Here is a 10,498-nt window from a genome sequence, read left to right on the forward strand (position 1 = left end):
CATATTTTTTTCAAAATACAGTGGTGGCGGGCATTGGATTTCTCTTAAAATAAAAATTTTTCTTACAATCTTCAATCATTTCTAAAGAAATTTAGTTTCTTCATTTTTTTCAATCCAATGTACGGTTTTCGTTTAAAAAAATAAAAACCTATTTTCTGCATATGACAGCATGCAAGGAATTATTATCATTATTTTTTCTTACTTAAGAAATTGTCTATCTATTTTATTAAAATACTTCAAAAAATCAAAGTACGAATACGAAGTACGTAAACTCTGAGATGTAGTTTTAAAATCTTTATTTTTATTTCTTATCATTGTAGTAGGCTGTGTCTATAAGAATTATTGATTCTGTTGTCAAGGCGGTTGTTTGACAGTTGTTTGACATGAGTTTTTAAATTCGGTTCTACGCGTCTTATTAATTTGGTGTTTAAAATATCCGAACATTGTTATTTTAAAGAATGGTCGAGTACCTAGAAGTTTGACTGAAACAGATACTTTGATTGAGCCATTGCAGTGGCGACCCAATTAACCAAAATATAATTTGTTCATAGGCAGTCAGGGACACGCCACTGATTTCCTTAAAAAAAAGACATTTAAATTAATTTATGAGCAGTTTTGACTTAAAAATAAAAACTAATTTCTATGCATGCAATTAACCATGTTTTTTTTTTCATTTCATTTTTTAAAGCGAAAACCGTACATCGGATTGAAAAAAATCAAGAAATTAATTTTTTTTGGAAATGATTAGAAATTGTGAGACTAATTTTCATTTTAAGAGGCATAATAGGGGTACTCTAAATAATTTCTCCTGATACACAGTACATGTGTGCCAGATTTCATTAAAATATTTAAGCAGGTATTACAGACATGAAAAAAATATATTTTATTTTTGAAAATTTTAGACCAGGTCTCTTAAAAGTTACGAAGTTTAGAACATACGTTCATATGAAGTTTTCTTTTTAAAATGGACCTAAAAATCGCCCCTTTAATCATTGATATTGAATTAGAAAACACCCTGTATATTTGGCCACATTATCCTCAATTTGGTTAGTTGGGGCTTCTCGACAACTGTTTGCAAAACATTATTTTCGGTTTCCTCTAAAGACTCGCTTTTTCGAGATAAATGTAGGGGAAGGTGGGGCAAGGCGGCCCACATAAGCTATTTTTTTGTGGCGTTTAACCATCAAGTCGATTTATTTTTGACTAACTTTATCTAAATTTACCCAAATTTTAGCGAAGATCCTGGCCGTCGTGCTCCACTCTCCCCTATTTATAATGTTATATGTAATTATTATAATTATTTATTAAAAAGTATTTAATAAAAATAAAACTTACTGATTTGTAACTATTTTCCTAATGATTGAAAAATTTGTTATTGATATTTATAAGATTCTAAATCAATAGAATTATCCAAAAAATAACACTTTGAATAAATTAATTACGATTCGGTTATAATAATATGGAACAGCTTTTTTTAGAATATTTAAGCGGTCCATCTTACTCCTAGTATTACGCAAAGGGATAAAATTATACAAATAATTTTTAAATTTATAATTATAATAACGAAAAAACAAATTTTGGTAATTTTTTTGAGGTGGACCTCCTTGCCCCCGGGGGGTCCGCCTCGTCCCACCCTCCCCAACCAAATTATTTTAAATTTCGAGCCAAATCGTAAGAAAATGGTCTTACTTCTTTCTGGATATGCATTAATATACGTTGCTGCTGTATTTACAGTACTTTTTCGGTACAAAATGTAGCACGTTAAAATATTGGTGTTAATTACTTCATCAGTTAACCCAAATCATATTGTTCATGAATTTCATTAAGTCATCATTTATTATATTGTTTATTTTCATGTTTATAAAACTTCTGGGTAGGGCACAGCATTGGAGGTAATAAAAAAATGTTATTACCATTTGCATCAATTGTTTCCTTGCCTTTTATAATATTAATTAATTAATTATAATTTTGGTTCACGCCACTTCTCACTGGAATAAGAATTTTGAAATTTGTAACCTAGGTTCGGCCTGACCGCAAACGCCACAGGGTGACGTCACGCACGTACATTATAATTAGCAATAAATTAAACACTGGCGAAAAAATGGGATACTTTAAACAAATCCGGAGTATTTACGGACGCCGGCAGAGCGGTTTCCTCAGATCATTATCGAAAGCCGGCTGTGCAACAACTCTCCGACCCATCTAGTCAATATTTGTGTCCATTTAAGATAAAAATCGATTCTTCGAAAATGCGTGTGATCAGTTTGTGTATCGTTAGCTTATTCGTCTGTCTTTCGCGTGCCGTAAGTAAAAAACCGTCCGAAAAATTAAATTACGGTCATAACATATCAAAAAAATCTCACGTTGTACAGGCTGTCCCAAATTCGAAGGGGACTCGGAAACCGTAATATGTTGATAATTATGAACATGTTAATTAATTCTTGTGAAAAACCTGTTTAAAACAAATGGTAGTTTGTTATGTAAACTTTTGGAGATATTGCGCCACAAATATGGCGGAAAAATAACGTTTTTATTAGATAGACCAATAAAATATCATTCTGTCATTCTTCTTCACTGAATTTAAAGAGAAACTTACGCAACTTACGGAATGTTTAGTTGGTTGCTGTTAAATAGCAGCAACATTTATAAATCATCTTCTAAACAATTACACTTTTAAACGTAATTTGGTAAGAAATATTTCTGTAAGTAATCTATTCGTGCCTAAGAAGTTTTCAAGGAATTTCCGTGTCTACATAAAATTAGTGTCATTCACCATTATCGATTGAAAACTCTTATTGTTAAACAATTAAACGATTAAATCTAATCTAATTAAATTGACGGAGCAACCTCAAATAAGGCAATAATAAGAAACGCCTTAAGAAGTGACAGCAATCCGGTAGATTTTTTTATCTAATAAATTTTATGCATTGACTTAAATGTTGCGAATTGGGGAGAGCGTTTTTAAAAACATTCATTAACTTTAATTAATAGCGCTTTTACAATATAACAAAGCGGAATTAGCGATATTCCCTTAGCTATGGGCTTCGTCTGCTGTTCTGGATAGATAACTCGAAAATAACCAAACGTTTTTCCATACTTCGATTTTCGTCTTTTTACCAAAAAGGGCTTCTACCTTTAACAATAACAATTATTTTATTTATTTCTTTTTTCACTGGTTCCATGGGAACTATTCTTTCTGGTAAGCCCCTTAGCTAGTATATTTCGTCAATATAATTTTTTCAGACTGGGAGTATTAAGAACTTTCATTGCGTTCATTTCTGTTAACTGGGTTTTCTGTAAAACGAGAAGTTTTCCGTAGTGAATTTTTACATCATCAAACAATTTTTCTTCGGGCAGTTTACTGGCATCTTAATCAGCACTAGTACTTCGAGTTGCATATATCGATCGGTGTTACATATGATTAGCAGTTTTTCAGGCTTCTGTAGCAGAACAAGATATGAATCTTAGTGATTTGTTCTATGGTTATTTCTAACAAGTTTATTTTTGTGATAGGGCAGGTTTCTATTCCAATGTTCCCCACGCATACATCTTTGGGATGAGTCTCTTCTTAACAGAAGTAAATTCCTTCAATGACGCAACATGCTTCTGCGGTGAATTGTCTCTTAATTTTTATAAAACTTTTAGATTCCTTCTGCGTCGGTTTTTGCTGGGTCGAACTTGCTAACGTTTCGCCAATCACCCTGTTGGCTTCTTCGGAGCTTGACTGAAACTGATTCTCGTTGGTTTTAATTTAATTTCGCGATAGTTTTATTATAGTTATCTAAGGTAAATTATTTTGTTTTTTTCGAGTGTATTTACTGCTGATTCCAAATAACCATTTATCTGTTTTACCAATAGCATTAATTAGTCTTCGGTCCTTATGAACAAGATGTAAATTTTCAAGTTTTTCGACTCTATGATATGACATGTTCAATGTTAAACTTATCTTTAATTATTTCAAATGCATTCTTTATGCTTTCTAAGTGATTAATTATTTGACTTAAATCTACATAAATCTAATAAATGTTGAACTGAGGTGGCTTTTACTTGATGAAAATCCATTTATCAAAATAAATAAGAACTAATAATTCAGATTTTGGGGAAATTATATATTTTGACATGACAATTGTTTCGACAATACCGGTCTTTGTAAAATGTTAGCCTCCTTTTTCATAATCGTTGTACACGTTTCAACAATCTTTATGCGAACTCATCCAGACCGTCTCTTAAACAAAATTTTAAAAAGAAACTGTTAATGTAGATTAGCCACGGTGTTGTCGAAACAATTGTCATGTCAAAATATATAATTTGCTGAAAACCTGAACTTTTAGTTCTTATTTATTTATTTTTTTCTAATAAATCTGTGTTTGTTATAAATTGTACGTCAGTCGTTATTATTCGTTTGGTTTGAACTGCCACGAGTAGAAGAATCAACATTTTGATTTTCATTAGTTTCCCGAAAGAATAGATTTTTGTTCGAATTTTGTTCCCTATCTTTAAAATTGAATTCAATTGTTTTTCGAGATTTTCGATTTCAGAATCGTTCATCATTTGATTGATTAGCGTTTTCGAAGGGGGAAAAGGAAATGGCATTTACGGTTTCCTTTCTCCGCTCTTTCCTTGGTGATAGTTCTGAGGGATTGAAAACCCACGTAGCGGATTGTCCAAAAGTTTTGAACTTTCCCCTATTGGAGATTGGAAAATGTTGTTATGAAAAAATTGCTGAAAAAAAATGTTTCTAAATAAATCCGAAATTAAAGAAAAAAAAACTTATTTAGTTAGACTTGTTTACCTGAAAAGTAGTACCTTTCAAGACCCGAAAAGTCTATTAAAGTCTATTTTAGGAGTTATACGGGAAGCGAATGCGTTTCGACCTTCACTTTCTAAAAACTCTCCCTCTGAAATGCGATTATTGCAGATCCCGACCGAAATCAAAAAGAGACGCTCGAAACATGTGAAATTCGTTCCCGAATACGATCGAACGAGTTGTTACCCATTCGGGTTATGCAACGAAACGGCGGCATATCCCGAAGAGCACATCGAGAAGTTGGTGAAAAAGATCAAGAACAAGAAGCTGCTGCAGCTGTTCAACGAGTCGCTAGTCGAGTCGTTGGAGAAGGTGCCCAAGACGGAATTTCGCGAGCCGAGCCTAACCGAGAACCTCTGCAGGACGAAGAGGGTTAGCGTCTTACCGAAGACAGCGAAAACCGTGGACAACAAGCTCCGTTTCGTTGTGAACGTGCAAGGACTCAGCCAGAGTCTGATCTATGAAACATGCGTGTAAGTGTCACTTTGGTAGTATCGGTTTTATACTGCATAAATAACACGAAAAACAGAACCTTAACTAAGTTGGATTGGGATTGATATCGGTAATACCACTTTACATAGTTTAATGAAATATGGCACATGTGTACTATGTATCAGGAGGCATTATTTAGTGCATCACAATTTTTTAAAGATAAACCAGCGGTGGCGTACGGAATTTTACCTGTCAATTTTGGCAAACACAGATGGTACACCACTAAGTTCTCCAATAATAAAAATTATTCTTACAATCTTCAATCATTTCTAAAGAAATTAAAATAGTTAAAAGTTAAATTTAAAAAATCAAAGGATGTAAACTCTGAGTTGCATTTTTCAAATCCTTATAAATATTTCTTATCAGGCCGTGCCTGTAAGAGTTATTAATTCTGTTGTCAAGGCGGTTCTTTCACATCAGTTTTTAAATTCAGTTCTTGGCGTGTTATTAGTATCCCAGCATTGTTATTTTGAAAAAAGATGGTCTAGTTTACTAATGAGGAGTTGGCAGATATGCATTTTATGTATGGTTTGGCTGATGGAAGTGCGCCGGAAGCTAGGCGATTATATCAAGAGCAATTTCCTAATAGAATCGTACCAGAAACAGGTACTTTGAGGGCAAATAATCATTTTAAATTCTATTGATGAAAATTCTGAACTTCGTACGAGAAAAAATGGAAATTATCTGAAAATCTCGCACATCTTGGTTTGGAAAATTTCGCACGATTTTCAATTGTACTCCTATCATATTCAAAGAATCTAATCAATCTAATCTAATATCTAATTCAACGTTACTTCCAAGAAATTTTTCTTTACATGTTAATTTTTGTCAATGGTTTTTGGACAAAATTGCGTATTATCGCTTGTTTGACCGAGAAATACTGTTTACAGATGAAGCTAACTTCTCCTGACATGCAATCAGAAATTTCCGCAATAACCATATTTGGGTCGATGAAAACCCCCATGCAGTTGTAGAATTTAAACATCAAAAACAGGTTTCGGTAAATGTTTCGCTGGAATTATTAGAAATTATTTCATTGAACCTGTAAAAGTAAAAAGAACTGTCTTCTAATTGTCTTTTCTGAAGGACACTAGTTGCTAACTAAAAACTAGATATTTTGTTTTAGATAGATATTTTATTTTCCGCAAAACAAAGTTTTCGCTTTAATCAGTGCGGTGGCCACCTAATTAACCAAAACATTATTTGTTCATAAATAGTCAGTCATAGTCATAAAAAAATAATGACATTTGCATTCATTGCTGAGTAGATTTCTCAATGGCGACATAATTAACCAAAATATTATTTGTTCATAGATAGTCAGTCACAGTCATAAAAAAATAATGACATTTGCATTAATTTCTGAGTATATTTCTCAATGGCCACCCAATTAACCAAAATATTATTTTTTCATAGATAGTCAGTCATAGTCATAAAAAAATAATGACATTTGCGACATAATTAACCAAAATATTATTTGTTCATAGATAGTCAGTCACAGTCATAAAAAAATAATGACATTTGCATTCATTTCTGAGTAGATTTGATTGATGATTTTTTTTAGTCCGTCACACGGTTTTTAATTAAAAATAAAAACTGATTTCTGTTACGACCATGCAGAGAAGAGGTATTTTTTTAAGTGAAAACGGTACATCAGATTGAAAAAAATCCAGAAATTAAATTTCTTTAGAAATGATTGAAGAGTGTAAGAATAATTTTTATTTCCAATCAATCAACTAACCAAAATAGACCGGTGAAATTCCATGCGCACTCCACTGCTGTATTTTTAAAAAATGATATGAGAAGATATTAAATATATATATATATATATATATATATATATATATATATATATATATATATATATATATATATATATATATATATATATATATATATATATATATATATATATATATATATATATATGTCAAATTGTCATTATTGATAGGAACATAGGTAATCCCAGGTATTTTTTTTTAAATTTTATTGGCTCCCCTGTACATTGCATAACAAATTTTTCGAACTGGCTGGTATAATTAACTCACGTGCCCAGTTATTGAATTAAGTATGATGGCAAAATTAGAAAATGTTTATAATTTAGGTAATAAATAAAAACACCAGTAAAATCCAGTTTAACAATGGCAACTGGAAAATTCGTGACAGTAAGAATATTTTTTGATTTTTGGTTGTTATACGTTATTAAAACATAATTAAGTGGTATTATGCAGGAAACAGTTTTAGAGCAGTGCCTGAAATGTTTTCAGTTTCCTTCGATTTCAACAATTAAATTTACGTGAACAAAACAAAAAAGAACAAATATTTTTGCTATAAACACGAAAAGCCCCAACAGCTCTGGGGAGGCGATGAAGACAGAAGAGTAGCATTTTGTTTTAAAATGATGGAAAAAGCAAATAATGCTAGGAATTTTTAAAAAAGATATTTCTTTTACTGATGAATTCTTCATTCACACTCGACAACGAGACGAATGTTCGAAACTGTCGGTATTGTTATATAAATGTTATGGTGGGAACTTGCGGACATCATATTATTGAGCCATTTTTTTATGGACTACAACCTCAAAGCAGAAACCTATTTGCACTTACTACAAACCCAAATTTAGACCGCACCAACAGATCTGGTACCAGTATGGTTAGGGAGTATCTGGAACATACTTTTAACGGAAATATTATTGGCCCAAGGTGCCGAATCCTTTGGCCACCCAGGTCAGCTGACCTCTCGCCCAGCGACTTCTTGCTGTGGGGTCACTTATCTATAAAAATAACTAGTTACAAAACGGTATATCTTTAGAAATTTATAAACGCTTAGGATATTTACATTAATTTAAAAAATATTGTTTATTTTAAATAATATTTCTATTTGATATGTCATTGTCCAGCTTAACGTCGTCAAGTTTTGGAAATAGCGTAATGAAAAATATTCGCTGGTGCTTGTTATATTGACCTATTTGGAATGTTGCCATCATATTTAATTCCATAACTGAAGTTATATTACAACTTTATATAAAATGCACAGGGGAGCCAATATTTGGCATCACCCGGTATGTCAACAAAAGTATTAGCTTTATTTTTTATTACTATTTATTACATTCAGTTCAATAAATGTAGTAACAAATTACAAATAAAAAAGAGTTTGAGAAAAACTACCCATCTACAAACCTTAAACATTATCACTTTTGAAAAACTAACTATCTTATTTCTTTTCAGATATCAAAAATGTTTTTAATTTTTACTCTTCCACTTGTTAGTGAGAATTACAGTTGGTGTTTTAATTGATATTTCAGGATAATGTATAATATCACATAAAAATCACTTTGAGAAAAATGCCGCCTAAAGTATATGTCTAAATTAAGCCACATCGATGTTAACTACGCCTCACCCATTGACATTTCACACCTTGAATTTTCGACACAACTTTTTATTTCTACAAAACCATTTTCCATTATTTAGAGACGAGGGTGCTGATTGCATCGACAACAAGATGTTCCCTTACAACTTCCAGACCGTCTGCAAGCAAAAGTACAGCGTAGTCAGACTGATGTCGGTCAACGAGACCGGCAAATTGGAATATGGCAGGTTCCTGGTGCCCAGCACCTGCGCCTGTCACAAGGTGGTGCTCAGCGAAGAGCTGCAGTTGTTAAACACTTAACTTTACGCTTTAATGTGATTCTGTTCTGTACATAATTTTTTTATTTTTTTATTACACAATTTTTTATATCTACTCGTTTTTCCTTTCGGCCAGCTTCGATCTACCTTCTGGTATTTGTTCATATCCCCATAAACCCTCAATCAATTTATAAACTTGCTGCTCCAACCTTTTTCCTCCATATTTAAACATATCAGCAATAATTGTTTTACGGACCACCACCTCATTTTGCGCTAAATGTAAGATGTTATCTTAATTTAAACTTTCCCCGTAAATGGATTTTCAGAAGTCTCCGCTTCTTGAATGACCAGCACGCACTCCGGATTTGAATCCAACGGATTTTTGTTTTTGTATACGGTATTAAATTAGTGGTTTGCAAAGACCCAACAAACAGTCATTAAACGAATTACAAAATTAAGTTTTTGGTTTCTGTAATAATTGGCAAGTTAGCAAATTAAATGAAATTCAGTTATGTCCAATTATTTTTTTCTTATTTTGGGTTTTCATTAGTAATAGCAATAGCAAACAGAATAGGTAGTTTTTTTTATTCTAAAAGTCTTCCTTTTTCATAGGGTTACAAAGAGAGTTAAAAATGTAAATACTTTCAAAACGGCTTAAAATACAAACAATGAACAATAATCTCTTTTTTGTTCAGAAAATACTCAGAAAACGACTCCGTCTATTTATTAAGAAACATTATCCCAAAACCTACACCATATAATTTCTCATCGCCAAGTAATAAAACACTTTTATCACCTTGTATCTCCGTAAGTTTTCACTTCATGACGTATAGGTCGAAATATTTTGATACAAACATTCTCGTTCGTTTGGAAACACCCTGTATATACGATATTTCAATTTTCTTAGTTCGTTGTAAATGTAATTGATATTTAAATAAATAAATAAATAGCAGCTTTTATTGAAGAGAAAGAGAAAGGAAACAATTTCGTAAAATTTTTGTAAAAATGCAATTACTTTGAGCTATTACTTAGGGCAAAGTCTAGCACTGTTGTATTCATAGTCAACCCCTACGAACTTAAACAGTCATAAATTTTAACTAGTTAAATTCATCAACAATACACAAAAAAGTTTTAAAATGATTTAACAATCAGTGTATCAGGAAGCCGGTCACCCTTAAGCTGTTTCCCCAACAACAACAGCATTTTCATAAAAATCCATTGCCACTATTATTGCTATCTCAATAGAAACACTTTTAATTTGTATTTAAATTTATTTATATTTAAAATTTTGTGAAAGTTTATTGTCTAGGCTAATCGTATGAATCTCAAAGCATCTAGAAAACATAGCAGTCTTATGTTGCTGTAGTACAAGCCTATTGCTAAACCTAGTTAACCTTAAATGAATATTAGACTGACTCCGATGGATCTGAAATAATGTTATGTGCAACATTCTAGACTTCACAAATAAACATTTGTCATTTTTTATTATATAAGTTATAGGTCCGAATTTTCTAATACCATGGATTAAACGATAACAGAACTTTCGTATTTTTTGAATTCTATTTTTATCGATTTC

General features: G+C 31.8%; 1 protein-coding gene across 1 annotated transcript; it reads left to right on the forward strand.

The window, feature by feature from the left end:
- The first annotated feature begins 2,174 nt into the window (after window positions 1-2,174).
- Window positions 2,175-8,965, forward strand: LOC132702377 (uncharacterized). The gene is made up of 3 exons (XM_060670962.1): window positions 2,175-2,303; window positions 4,919-5,280; window positions 8,767-8,965. The coding sequence occupies exons 1-3, from the start codon at window positions 2,250-2,252 to the stop codon at window positions 8,963-8,965; spliced, it is 615 nt and encodes a 204-aa protein (XP_060526945.1). The 5' UTR covers window positions 2,175-2,249.
- The last annotated feature ends 1,533 nt before the right edge of the window (window positions 8,966-10,498 follow it).

The sequence above is a fragment of the Cylas formicarius genome, unplaced genomic scaffold (assembly GCF_029955315.1).
Source record: "Cylas formicarius isolate icCylForm1 unplaced genomic scaffold, icCylForm1.1 PGA_scaffold_5__7_contigs__length_24384050, whole genome shotgun sequence".
Taxonomy (NCBI): Eukaryota; Metazoa; Arthropoda; class Insecta; order Coleoptera; family Brentidae; genus Cylas; species Cylas formicarius.

Bases quoted from the DNA above. Each gene is read 5' to 3' on its own strand.
- LOC132702377 (XM_060670962.1), top strand. From the start codon at position 2,250: ATGCGTGTGATCAGTTTGTGTATCGTTAGCTTATTCGTCTGTCTTTCG. The intron at 2,304-4,918 runs GTAAGTAAAAAA...CGATTATTGCAG, and splicing joins TCGTCTGTCTTTCGCGTGCC to ATCCCGACCGAAATCAAAAA. The intron at 5,281-8,766 runs GTAAGTGTCACT...TCCATTATTTAG, and splicing joins CTGATCTATGAAACATGCGT to AGACGAGGGTGCTGATTGCA.